Here is a 14,850-nt window from a genome sequence, read left to right as displayed (position 1 = left end):
ACATGGTATACAATAGAGTTTATTCAGGGCAGAGGATGGGAGTTAATGGTATAGTGGAAGTAGAGAAAGGCAGAGAGAGAGAAAGAGAGAGAGAGTAGAGAGAGAGTGAAGGCCGGCCATTACCACGTGGAGAGAGGGGGGAGAGGAGAGCCCAAGAGGGGCAGAGAGATAAGAGTGCCAAGAGGTGGGAGTGATGAGAGAGAGAGGAGGGGCAAGTAGCCCCTTTTATAGTGGGCCAGGTCTATGGGGCAGGGCATACCTGGCTGTTGCCAGGTAAGTGTGGGGTGGAGCTTAGACAGAATACCAACAGCAAAAACAAAGTGAGGTAACCCAGTCACAAAAGAATACACATGGAATGCAATCTCTGATAAGTGGATATTAATTAGCCCAGAAGCCCTGAATACCCAAGGCACAAATTGCATAACAAATGACTTCCATAAAGAAGTATGGAGAAGGTCCTGATCCTGGAAAGGATTGATCTAGCATTGGAGGGGAATATAAAGACAGAGAAAAAAAGGAGGGAGGTCATTGGAGAATGGATGGAGAGAAGAAGGTTTATGGGACATATGGGGAGGGGGGATCCGGGAAAGGGGAAATCATTTGGAATGTAAACAAAGAATATAGAAAATAAAAATATTAAAAACAAAACAAAAAAACAAAACAAAACAAATTAAGAAACCAACTGGGACAAAGATGTGGCTGGGACAAGGAAATGTGAGCGTTAGACAACAAAGCCATACTAATGTCCTATCTTGGGTGTGATATTGTATTTTGGTTATTTATAAAAGTTGACTTTCAGAACACAGCATGGAGGCCCATACCTATAACCCCAACTCTTGGGAGGTTGAGTCAAGAGAATGGAAAGTTCAAATCCAGCTTGGTCACCACAGTAAGTTCTCCTCTCAAGAAAACAACAAAGCTCAGACTCACACTTAGAACACATGTTAAAGCTCGCAACTGCAGATTTCACTGTTTCCCAGCTTAGTACAGGGACACACACACACACACACAAAGAGGTTTAGAGAATGCGGTATACAGCAGTGTGGGGGAAGAGGATGCCCCAGCAGGCCCACCTCCCCCTGAGGGACCAGACACACACAGACATGGTATAGAGTAGAGTTTATTCAGGGAAGAAGATGGGAGTTAATGGGATAGTGGAGGCAGATAAAAGCAGAGGAGAGAGAGAGAGAGAGAGAGAGAGAGAGAGAGAGAGAGAGAGAGAGAGAGAGAGAGAGACCAGCCATGACCATGTGGAGAGAGGGGGGGAGGGAAGGAGAGCCCAAGAGGGGCAGAGAGGTGAGTAAGAGGTAAGAGAGATAAGAGGAGTAAGGAGGCCGGACCCAGTGCCCTCTTTTATAGTGAGCCAGGCCTATCTGGCTGTTGCCAGGCAACTGTGGGGAGGGGCATACTTGGCTGTTGCCAGGTAATTGTGGGGTGGAGCTTAGACAGAATCCTAACACACACACACACAAGATTGTATGGTCTTAGTTCCTAGATTTAAACTGTTGTTTGATCACAGTATGTTTAAAGAGTAAACACATACTATTAATGAGAGAATTCTGTTTTAAGTTTATTAACAAGGTAAGAGGCTTTTTCTTACATCTGTTCCTTCGAGCTCCCTCAGCTCCCAGGGTTCACAGCATCCAGAGTTTATTTTAAAGCACCAGGAAGAGAGACAGAGCTTTCTACTGCCTCCTGTCCTCCTATCCCTTTCTTCCCTATTATTTGGTGTCAGAAGGTGTTGTGACCTTAGGCTGAGGTCCCCTAGAGACAGAGTGGCCCTGTAGAGATTCGCCCAAAGATGCATTTTAATGAGCTCTGCCTCCTTCTTTATTTCTCTCCTTTCTGGAGCCCATAGCTGGGGTTGTAATGGCATGTAAATGAGTTCTGAGCATCGACTAATTAGAGAGGCCCCTGGAGAGTAGCCAGCTGTTGGTTGTAAAAGGAAATAAAATAACAGGTCACAGCAATAAGTCAAATCATTTGGAAGCTGATTTTTAGGCACTTTTCCTTGCAGGGAACTCTAAGCAAACAGAGAAGGCAGTGAAGAACCTCAGGTAAAGGGGGAGGACCAAAGAAGACCAGTCACTGTTTCTGGAATCTTCCCCTAGAATCCCCTACCAAATCGAATCTGAACACGCCACACACACACTACAAAACACACACACACACACACACATGTGCGTGCACACACACCTTGAATGCTATCTCCATTTGTATTTTTGCTGTAAATTTATAATTTGATATTCATTGAGTAAAAATAAAGTTGGTTGTTCCCTCTTTCCAGGGAAGTGTACATTCATTCCCCCTGTTCAATACTTTTTTCCTTCTAATTCCTGTTTCCATTTCTCTACTACTAACCAAACTGATTAGGCATTTACTATATTTGGCTTTGACCCATTTCTCTTGAAAATCTCTTCAAGCATTGCCAAGATGTCAGACATGAAGAAAATAAAACTAGTGAAATAAAGGAAGGGGATCAATGGTCACTGATGATCTGTGATCAAAGGGCTCATCATCTAAAGAGACCTCCTTTACCCTGCCATGCCAGGGACACCACAAATTCCCATAGTTCCAAACCAGTGAAGGCATCTTGGGAGCTCTTGGTAATGGCTGTCACTGTCTGAAGTTTTTGCTTTTGTTTATTTTTTCTTTCTTTTCTTTTTTCTTCTTCTTGAAGACAGGAATCTTTCTATAGCACAGGCTGACTTCAATTTCCCAATCCTCCTGCCTCAGCAATACTATCATTCCCAGCTTATTTTTAAAATTTAAAACATCTTTATTCATTTACAGGACATATGTGTGTAGCTGAAAAGAGTCAGGTATCTCTCTTCCCTGGGTGTATTACCATGATATAAGTTCCAAGACACACAGAGCGCAGATACGAACAGTTTCAAAAATGGGAAGAATCTTGAGTGGTTACAGTTGCAGATGGGCACTGATGGGCATTATTGTCAATGTGCTAAACAAAATATGTGTGTACGCCTGCATGTGTGAGTGTGCATGTGTGAGTGTGTGTGTTGATTTCTGGTAATAAAATGGCTTTCTGAATTCTCGGTTCTGAATCTTCATCCAAGTCCAGGTCTTCCAGACTGGAGGGCACACTCTTTGGGAACAATTTTCTCCTGGCTTTCCTGGTTTCCTGGTTTCCGCTAGTTTTTCTTCTTCTTTTTTTTTTTTTCTTTTTTAGTTATTCAGTTAATTCCAGGTTCTTCTTTAGATCTCTATTGTAATCATTTAATTAATTGTTTAAATGGTGGATTATTTGCATTCTTTATAAGGTCTCCAGAAGTTGACTGAAAGGCAGCTTCTCAGGGTTGTGTCTATAGGACAAGAGCAAGTGCTAGGTGGGGTCTTTACAGCTCTGTGGTAGCACCCTGGCCTGCCATGTGGAAGGCCCGGGTTCAACTCTCAGCACTTAGAGAAAGCAAAGGATGGGTAAGTGCCCAATCTTGGCTCTTGTTACGTCTTGCTTCCTGCTTTATAGCTTTCACATCTCACATGATTGATTGATTGATTGATTGATTGATTTCATTGAGTTTTTTCTTCAGTCTCTTCTGCCCTTCTAGCTCATTTGTATTTATTTTTAATTTTTTCTCTACATTTTACTCTGTCTCCCTGTCTCTCTGTCTCTCTCTACCTCTCTCTGCTTCTCTGTCTGTCTGTCTGTCTGTCTCTCTCTCTCTCTTGTGTGTGGGGGGCGGTGCGGGCTGGCTGACTGGCTGTTTGTTTTTATTTTGCTTTGAGACAAGGTCTTGCTGTTTAGCCAAGACTGGTCTTTAACTAGTGACCTCTCTGTCTCTGCCTTTGGCTTTCAGGGACTCTCAGTGTTCCACCACACCCTGCTGGCTCATTTCTTGAAGCCCAGATTTGTAAATAAGCTGAGATCTAGTCTCTTTGCTGAGTACTTCAAATGGAAGTTCTTGGTAAGCAAGTGTTCTGTGGAAGTACTCCATTCCAAACTTGCCAGGAAACCTGCTGTAATTCTGCATCTAACAGCAATTCTCCTCAGATGAGGCATAGTATAAAGCTAAATCATGTACCCAGCATTAAAATGCGACCTGTGAGCACAGGTTGATGACAGAGTGGCTAACTACCTAGACAAGAAAACTGTAGTATCAGATCCCACAATAAAGAAATAAATGTTCAGTGTTTAATATCTCACAGTCCATTTATTCTGTCAGAGTCTCCAATCTAGCTATGTCTAGAATGTCTATTTTTGGCTCGTTGCAAGGACCTATTCCACAGTCAAAATTCAGGATCACATTTCAATTTGAAAATTCTCATTTTGAAAGCATAAGCAACATGAAGCTCAGTAGAACTGTTATTCAAAACACAAACTAACTCATACGGTTTAGTGTCTGTAGCCCTACAATATTTGCACTTAGGGTGTTTGAGGGTAGGAAATTATTCCTCTTGGAGCTGGTGAGATGGCTCTGCAGGTACAGGCACTTGCTTGCAAAGCCTGAAGACCTGACTTCAATCCCTGGAACCTATATGGTAGAAGGGAAAACTGACCCCTGCAAGTTATCCTTTAACATTCCCTCCAACACACACATATACGTGGATGCACACACACACATACACACACACATTCGCGTTCATGCGCACATGTGCATACACACACCTTATAAATAAACATTATCGAAGGAAGGAAATGATTTCTCTTGGTAAATGATGGTCTTTCAATGTTTCATTTTTTTCTTTTCCCTTGTTAGTATAGAATATTGTGTTTCATTATGACATTTCTTGCATATAATGACCTTGGTTCTGGCTCATCTCTTGTGAGTCTCTGTGCCTGTTCCACTAATACCTCCCCCTGTCCTCCCCCCCTTGTCTTCCTCCTCCACATTCTTCTTTCTCCTCTTTCACCACACTTTAAAGACTTGCATGTGACATTTTTGAGACTTGTGCAGGAGTTACTTTGAGGTATGAAATAGGCGTGGTCATTTGGGTTCCATGCTTTCATTATTCTTCAGAGCTGTGCCCTGTCATCCTCAAAGGAGCTTTGTTTGCTAAAGCTCCATGACACAGCCCACTACAGGGGCAGTCCTAGGGCAGCCTAACATGTAAGCCATCTTTACTTGTTGGAATGTAAAGATTGCACTAGAGATTATCTCATGGGCCATTAATATTTCTCAAATGCAGTTTATCTGGAGTTGTGTTAGAGTCAATGTTTTCAAAGAATTAAACATCACCAGTAACTTTTCAGTCACAGGTGACTGCATCTTCAGGTCTGGATTGGTACCAGTTGTCTTTTTTGTTTTCTTTCCCTAGATGGGAGATTCTAATGTTACCCCCTTTTTTACATGCTAAATTATAGGCTCAATATCTGTGTCATCTTGACAGTAATGAAAAGTTGCCATGTGGTTAAGACATTAGTTCTTGGTAAGAATTCATACCTTACTGCCTTTGGGAAGACCGTGGAATACAGTGGTCTATTGTCTTAGGGTTTTCATTGCTGTGAAGAGACTCCATGACTAAGGCAACTCTTATAAGGAAATCATTTAATTGGGACTGGTTTACAGTTTCAGAGGTTTAGTCAACTATCATCATGGTGGGAAGCATGAGACCCTGCAGGCAAACATGGTGTTGGATGAGCCAAGATTTCTACATCTTGATCTGAAAGCAACCAGGAGTCTCTCTTCCAAAGCCTGTCTTCACAATGACACACTTCTTCCAACAAGGCCACACCTGATTCCAACAAGGCCATTCATCCTAATAGTGCCATTCCCATGGGTCAAGCATATTTGAACCACCATGTCTACTGTTTTGTGAATTTTCAGTATCTATTTTCTCTCCATTGTCTATGACAAATAAGCTCCATATTATTAAAGGTATAGACTTGGCAACTTCTCCTGGCTTCACAATTGTGTCCCACACTGATATTGAGAAGGCTGGAAGCTTTTAACACAGAAAGTTTGTGGAAAATACAACAGACCACCTTAGAAACCTGTGCTTTTTTATAAAATGTGGTAAGCCCTCACCATACATAACCCTAATTCTTGCACTGTGAAAGGTGGTATATATGATATCTTCTTGTTCTAGAAAAATAATGGAAAATACTTTTAAATTATTTAATGTTTATGTATGCATATAGTATACTTGGATCCAGTCCACCCCCACTCAATTCCTTTTCCTTCCTCTCCAAATTCTCCCCTACCCCCCTTTTTTCTCTCAACTTCAACTTTCCTCTTCCTTTCTACTTCATCTCTTCTCTCTCTCCCTCTCAACTTCATTTCCTCTCTCTCCCCACCTCTCTAATTTGGTACCCATAAAATCCATTTAGTGCTTCCTGTATGTGCAACAGTTTAAGATCATTTACTATATCCTGGGTAATAGTGTCTCAGAGCCTGCATTCCTGAAGAAAAGTGACTCTCAGTCTGTCATGAGCCATTAACTGCCAGAGCACTCAGCTGGGGAAGATTTCAGAGCGCTCCCTCATCTGTGCTGGAGTTCTGGCTGTGTTGATCATGTGCAGGTCTTCTAAATGCAGTCCCAGCCTCTTTGAGTTCATGTGTGGACTTGTCATATCCAGCAATGTTGTCTCACTACAGGAGTATACTTCATTTGGTTCTTACAATCTTCTGCCCCACCCACCATCACCCTTTTGTGGGAAATAGAAACAACCTGGATATCAAAAATAAATAAAGCAAAATAAAATAAAAATTTAGACAGAAGCACAATCTGCACCTTGAAGTCAAAGATACACCTAATTCTGCTTTCCTATTCAGGGATCAATGGTATGAAGATTCTTAAAGCTGCCCAAATAAAAGAGCCTGCTAAAATTTCTCTGTTTTATTCCCTGCATCCATAAATGATGGGAATGCTGGCTTTGAATTAGAGATTAAGGAAAATAAAAATTTCAAAATCCAAGTTTATAAATCATCCCTGAATTCTATATAGATTCAGTGAAAAGAACACCAGAATTTCCAGGATAAGACAAGGGATCCTAACTTATTAATATGCTCAGCAGAGACCACATGGCACCCTGGAAAGAATGGTTTGGCGTAAATCGATCTACAATTGCACCATCGCTCTATAACCTTCATTTGTGTTTTCAGATTGAAGGGGGGTGCTTTACTGCTTGTTGTGTGGTTTTTAAATGTGGGAATTGTTTGTCAGGAGCATGAAACTGCTGATGATCTTGAATCATTTATTCCCACTCTGTCTAGCTTCTAACAGATAATTGGACTTCACATGTGGATGGAATTAAAATATCTACCTTCAGCCGCTGTTTACCTCCTGTGTGTTTTGGAGTAGACAATTTTTAACCCTCTCTCACCCTGACTTCCCAAATACTCGTTTCTCCTGAAACTGGCTTGGCTCCCTTCAAAAATCATCCCCCTGAACCTTCTCATTGGCTTCACATTCTGCTAGCCAGAAAAACAGGCATTTCTTTTATATCTGACTTTAAGGTGATTTTTTTCTTCATCCTTTCTACCTTTGTAACCATGTCAAGTCCCATCTTACCTTCTTTTTCAAGTTTCTTATTATCTTTAACTGACCCAATCCCCATCTATCCAGTTGTTAAGATTTTAATAAAAGATGGTTTACAGATTCTTTGGGCACCTCATGCACAGTGTGTTAGGTACTGGGGATGCAAACCTGGACCAATGAACATGTTCTTTGTTTCATACATACATAGAAACACAGACACATAGTCACACAGAGAGAAACACACAGATACACAACACACAAAGACACAGATATATACAGAAACACAGACACACACCCAACATAAACAGACATACACACAAACACAGATGCTCATACAAAACAGATACATACAATGCATACACAGACAAGGCACATGTCATACAGATGCACATACACAGAGATACACACACAGCATACGCATACACAGATTCACAGGTACAGATGCATACATATACAGAGACACAGATATGCATATATAACATATACAAACACAGGTGCACAAACACACACACAAGGATGCACACATGTATCATACAGACTCAGATGTGCGTCAGCACACACACACACACACACACACACACACACACACACACACGCACACACACACATCACACCACACAATCTAAGAAAGCAATGTTGGGAATTTTGAGAGTGATGTGTAGGATGAGAAGAGAAGAACATGAGCCTTGGGTACTGATAATAAGGAAATGTCACCTATGTTGTGGGCAGAGAGCCTATAGAGAAATGATGTTTAATGGGAAATTGGAAAGTTTGAGAGATCATGCATGGCTAGTATAGGAATTAGGACATGGGGGTGCACTTGCTGCATCAGAGTCTAGACAAGAGAGCAGCAAAGGAAAAGAAAGATGCTACTGTGGCTGAGCCCTCAGACAAGGCATTTGAATTCCATAGAGCTACAGAGAGGCAGGCAGAGTGGAAATGTGTTCCATCCTCAGTGTGTGGGATGAGGCAGCATAAGGCCAGTAAGAACCATCAGAAGCAAGTTCAACTTGGGCAGAGTCCTTGAATTCATTCTTTCTTAGTTCAACCATGGAAGAAAAATGGTTTGAAAATGAGCACAAGTCCCTGTAAGGAGACCACTGGTGGTCTAGAGCCAGCTCAGAGTCAGCATGCAGGAAAATCAGAGTCTGTGTGATCTGTTCTGGTACTTATAATACCACAACATCTTTAAGACATGGCTTCTAAAATGCCTCTTGCATGTTTTTCGTCCCCATGTATTTAATTCAAACTTCCTGTTTTTCATGCCAGAAGTATTCCAACCTCCACTACCTTTTCTAGCCAATAACTCATCCCCCATGTCTCCCTTCAAGTCACATGCAAGTGTGCTGTCGGAGTTAGCCCTCAGAAACCCATCCACTTTCGGCCAAATGCATCAAAACCATGTCCAAACTCCGCCTCTCTGTCCACAGTCTCCATGGGATTGGCTCTGTGAATGTTTCCGGTCTCCTTCAACTCACTTGCTTCTTAACTCACCAACTCAAAAACGTCCAGAGGTACTAATCATTTCCTCGACCCAACCCTGAGCACCTTCGTCTTCTGGATTACTCTTCAAAGCTCCAATGTCTCAGATTCATGTCAGATCCAGTCTCCTCCGATTCCAGGTGTCTCACCAGAGTTGTCATTTTCCTCTCTCCCAGTGTTCCCATCATTTATTACCCAAGTCTTATCTCCCACCATGGTGTGCTTCCTACTCAAATCAGTGTGTCTGGGACAAGTTATCTATTAGTCGCAAGTTCCTGAAGGGCAAGGAGGAAACTAATAGTCACTTCTGTGTTACATGTTGTGACTTGATTGTCCTTTCCTACTATAGGGGATCAGCAAACATTAACAGGTTCATGGGTAGACATAGAGTGATAGCTCTCCAACATGGAGAAGGTCTTGAGCCATGAACCCAAATCTCAATCTAGCTCTGATATTCCAGATTCATTCCTCAGGAATTTGTTGTTTGCAATATTTTTTTTATTTCTGATTCAAGTTAAATGGAGTTTCAAAAGGAGTACCAGTTAATAATTTTATTAAGAAATGCTAAATTGTGTGGTGAAACTAAAACTCATTTGATAATCATTTACTAAGTTCTGATTATAAAGGTAGGTGTGTGTGTGTGTGTGTGTGTGTGTAGTGCTAAGAATCAAACCCATGACTTCATGCATAAGTATATGACCTACCACTGAGCTCTATTCCCAGCCATGAACTATGTACCTGCCTCTGGGCATTCAACTAAATAATAAAGATCATTGTGAATAAATAAGATCATTGTGATAAAAACATTTAACACATATTTTCATTCTCCATTTATAGAAGAATGTACATTTACTAAACTGGAAGCAAATTTTTCATCCTTTCATTAAGAAACTATGTGTTTATAATAACAATCAGTGCAAAATGGGAGGATGATGAATTTGGAGAAGAATGGGGAGAGGTAAATGGGCTTGAAGGGAGAAAGGGGAGGGAGAAATAGAGTAGTTCAAATGCAATCTCAAAAATAAACAACAAAGAATCTGTATGTCACCTAAGTCAGCAGTGGGAAACATTCTGAAGTGGAGTGACAAAGAGGGGTGCCCATGTTCCTATTATTAGAAACATATAAGCAGAAAGATCACTAGGATGCTGTTGATTTATCTAAATTATGATTGTTACCATCATTTTACATATTTTTTGGTGGGAGGTTCTACACAGTATTTATCTGTATAGCCCTGGCTATTCTGGAACTCTCTCTGTACACCAGGCTGGCCTTAAACTCACAGAGATCCACCTGCCTCTGCCTCCCAACTACTGGGATTAGAGGTGGGCACAATTACCACTTAGCTATTTTACACATTCTTATCTCTGACTTTAATGCAACTCTAAGTTTTGTAACTTTCTTCCCAGTGTTGCTTTTCTCCTTGAGCTGGAGGCATTGAGAGGAGGGTTAAGCCGTAATAACTACATTTATTGAATTCCAATATGTCCAACATTGTATTAGACACTGCAGATATGAAAAATTTAATTCATGCTCTCAAACAGCTTTCATGAGTGGTAACTTATAAAAGAATTGGATTGTGCCAGGGGAAACATTAGGAGGATCATTCTGAATAAGAAAATACGTTCATAGCAAGCACTGGTATGTTTTCATTTTCAAGATGAATTTAAAACACATTAGTGGCTTGTGCTAGATTTTTCTGAAATACAAGTGAATGCCAACTAAAGAAAAACAGCACCAACTTTCAAAACACCTCAGGTTAGGGTACCAAATATGTAAGGGGCATTCACACACATGTGTAAGACAAACAAATGTGTAAGACAAACAAAAATGTTAGAAAAAAGATATATATATATATAACCAAAAACACTTAAAGATCATTTTCCATGTTTCTCTGAATGCAGGTGATAAGATCAATGGATGCAAATTTGACAAGTTTTTATTTGTTTTGTTTTGTTTTTCAAAATCTTTTTTAAGAATTGCTCTTGTGGAAAACATTCCTGAAGGCCTTAACTACTCTGAAGATGCCCCATTTCACTTACCACTTTTCCAAGGCTGGATGAACTTACTCAACATGGCCAAAAAGTCTGTTGACATAGTGTCTTCCCATTGGGACCTCAACCACACCCACCCATCCGCATGTCAGGTAAGCCACATCCTCTAAGCTTGTGATGGTTTTATGTGCCTTTTTTCTCCTTACTGTCCTTACCCTAAACAAGACCAAACCAGCTTAGTTTCCAAATCCCACCTCCCGTGAGAGTACATGGACAGTTATGTGTTTCTGCATTTATGGGGCTGTTCTATTGTTAATCACGTGTCATGCCACTACTATGATCACCCGAGGTTTGTTCATGGCAAAATCATGTTCCATCTTTGTCTACAGGAGGCTCTGTGTACAGTGCTGCCAAGCAGCATAGCTTTGCGAATGCCACCCACATTATAGCACCTTCCTACAGCATGGCCTAGAATTCTGTGTTGTGTAGTGAGCTTACACATCTATCTGCCTGCTGAGACATGTATTTGGTCCAATTGTGTTATACAATTAACTTTCAGGCCTCTAAACTATCTTTTAAAAATAATGAAGTCCAACTTCTCAGGATAGTTGTATATTTTTGACTCTGTCATTTTTGTGAAGATAAGAAAAGGTGATTTCAAATTAAATAATCTGAAGGAAAAATGAAAAAGATTCTTGTAACTTTAATGTGTTTTTTTTTTATATTGGTAAGTAATGATGGTTTGCTTTGAGCTCCTATCCATGTATATGAACACTGGCCTATATTTAAATGCCCTGTATGGGTCAGGGGTCAAATCAGTTTTGCTTTTTGTTTTGTTTTGCATACAAATCACATTGACAAAACTTAGCACTCTTGATTGCTGTATTGAAATGTGTTATTCATCCAATTATACCACTTTGATTATTTTAAAGTAATGGTTATCAGAAAATAAGTAAAAACAAGCAAAACCCACAACAGTCATACTGAAGACTTGGAGTAAATTTATTAAATGTATATTATGTTCAGCGTGTTCCTACTTCTACCATTCAAACATGTGTTTCAGGCTTTATTGTTACATAGTGCATCATCCACAACTTAGTGACTGGGAAAACAGAGATCATTGACTTACTTGTGGTTTGAGGCAGTGTTTGGCAGACAATAATCTATACAGTGATTTGGGGGATGGATTACCTGAGGCCAGAGGTGCCAGACTGAATGGAATACGTTCAGCATCTCTACTGAGAGGGCCGAAATGTACAGAGTGGCTGGGTCTCTCGATGGCTATCTCTTAGAATTTTGTCAATGAACTTGAGTTCTTTACATTGTGTTTGGACCCATAAAAGAAGAAGAGCAGAAGCTCAGAGACCTGTTAGCTTGAGATCTGGTGTTCCTGAGTACGGCGTGGGTCCTTCCTATTTCATTGATTTAAGCAAGTCACGTACACAAGATGAGAGGAGAAACATCCAGGAACTGAGTGGACCAGTTGGTTGCCATCTTTGGAAATGATACAACACAGATCACTTTCTGACCACAGCAATTCATTCTCTTCCACAAAGACAAAATACAAATCAGTGCATCCTCAAATGTAATTGAATCCATGGCATGAGAGCCTCACAGCCCTGGATCAGCACGTGGGATTCTCTTGCTTTGGAAACATGTGAGTTTAAAAGACTGTTTATGTGCCTGAAGGACACCCCAAACATCTCAGAGATTAGATGATCATGGGCACTTTTGTTCAAAACAAAAGGAAAGGAGAATATGGGCTAAGAAAGCTCATTCATTATTAGTCTGTGATGAGGCTAGATCCAGCCTGGTATAAATCTTGAGTTTTACAACTTTAGAAGCAGGAATGTGTTCGAGGATCTAGCTGTGACTGGTTGTTCATTTGTATTTTGCTTGTTTGTTTTGAGACAGGAGAGCCTAGTTATCCCTTGCTGTCCTGGAACTTGCTATACAGACCTGACTGGCCTTGGATTCATGGAGATCCTGGGCTGGTAGTCTTGGGTTTTATAAGAAAGCAAGACCTCAGAAAATGGAAAAATCTGCCATGCTCTTAGATTGGCAGGATTAATATAGTTAAAATGGCCATCTTGCCAAAAGCAATATACAGATTCAACGCAATCCCCTTCAAAATCCTAACTCAGTTCTTCATAGAGTTAGAAAAAGCAATTCTCAAATTCATCTGGAATAACAAAAAACCCAGGATAGCTAAAACTATTCTCAACAGTAAAAGAGCTTCTGGGGGAATCAATATCCCAGACCTCAAGCAATACTACAGAGCAATAGTGTTAAAAACTGCATGGTATTGGCACAGCAACAGACAAGTGGACCAATGGAATAGAATTGAAGACCCAGAAATGAATCCACACACCTATGGTCACTTGATCTTCGACAAAGGAGCCGAAAACATCCAGTGGAAAAAAGATAGCCTTTTCAACAAATGGTGCTGGTTCAGCTGGAGGTCAGCATGCAGAAGATTGCAAATTGATCCATTCTTATCTCCTTGTAGTAAGCTCAACTCCAAGTGGATCAAGGACCTCCAAGTAAAACCAGACATACTGAAACTAATAGAAAAGAAACTGGGGAAGACCCTTGAGGACATGGGCACAGGGGGAAAGTTCCTGAACAGAACACCAATAGCTTATGCTCTAAGATCAAGAATTGACAAATGGGACCTCATAAAACTACAAAGTTTCTGTAAGGCAAAGGACACTGTCAAAAGGACAAAATGGCAACCAAGAATGCTGTTTTTATTCCTACTGTAAAACCCTCATTTATCTTCCCTACATCTCACCGGGTCACGAGCCTTTGAGCCTGTTTCCTTCTGTTCTTTACACTGTCTCAAGGCCCAGCTGAAGGCTAGTGGAACCCACAGTGCCATGGCCACCATTCCTTGAAATTAGTGAAGAAGCTTGATTAGGAAAAAGAGATTTTATTTCTTTCTGCCACGATGATGAATTTCTTCAATATGATATTGAAATTTACAGGGCATTTTGATTGCTAATTTATGAGATGAAAATAATGGGATTTTTATGAAATCAAGATGTTTTTGGAAAAGCCAAGAAACATGGCTGCTGGGAGCTGATCAGTAGAGCTAGCCGATCGGAGCAGAGGGAGCACCCATTCTTTCCGACCTCAGTGAGGTACCAAATGAAATAATTAATGAGCTGAAACTGGAATGTTGAAGAGATGCATTTATGTGAAATCAATTAGATGCTGGCCTCCCAGAGAGCTCCCAACTGGCAAGATTGCCAACTGATGATACATTGAAATTGTTTGATTTGGGAAATTTTGGATAGTTTTTAAATTGCACAGGATTTGGCAGAGTTAATGAGGAGAGAGAGAGCGTGCGCAATGATCCAGAAGATCATTTGCAAAGTACAGCTTGAGTCCTCTTTTCACACATTAGGCGATTAGCAGATTCCACAAAGCCTGTAGGATTTGCCTACTTAGCAGCTGTGTGACCTCGACCAGGATACAGGACTGTCTGTGCCTCCATTTTCTCAAAGCCAGGGTGACAGCAGATGCTGTAGACTAAGTGAAAGCCTAAGTGTGTCCTTATTACACACATTGTACATTATGTACAATAAATGTCATTGTGTACATTCACTTGTCTGTGCATGCACCACCGATGTGGTCCAGTCAGTTTAACACTGTTCACCATTAATGATCTAGAAGCTTCACTGTGACAGAAAATTGGCAGAAAATCTTTTTCAAAGATGAGGATTAGATAAACTATCAAAATGTGTGTGTGTGAATTCTGACCTTCATTTTATTTGTCATGGGTTTTTATGCATAGGTGCACACTCACAAGCACACACACACACACACACACACACACACACTGGGGGGAGGGAGCAGACTCTTAGTCTTTCACTCGCCCATCTGCTCACCCACTGAAGAACATATTCCCTACCCCTGATGTTCAGGAAGTCA

General features: G+C 40.8%; 1 protein-coding gene across 1 annotated transcript in view; it reads left to right on the top strand.

The window, feature by feature from the left end:
• Positions 1-14,850, top strand: part of Pld5 (phospholipase D family member 5) — a 321,195-nt gene that overhangs the window by 172,991 nt on the left and 133,354 nt on the right. Inside the window, exon 3 of the mRNA XM_052201062.1 lies at positions 10,898-11,066. Coding sequence (XP_052057022.1) covers positions 10,898-11,066 — 169 coding nt within the window. The remainder of the gene's footprint in view (positions 1-10,897; positions 11,067-14,850) is intronic.

This window comes from Apodemus sylvaticus, chromosome 12, assembly GCF_947179515.1.
Source record: "Apodemus sylvaticus chromosome 12, mApoSyl1.1, whole genome shotgun sequence".
Classification (NCBI taxonomy): domain Eukaryota; kingdom Metazoa; phylum Chordata; class Mammalia; order Rodentia; family Muridae; genus Apodemus; species Apodemus sylvaticus.
The sequence above is the reverse complement of the archived record's forward strand: the minus strand, read 5'-3'. Positions and strand labels throughout refer to the sequence as shown.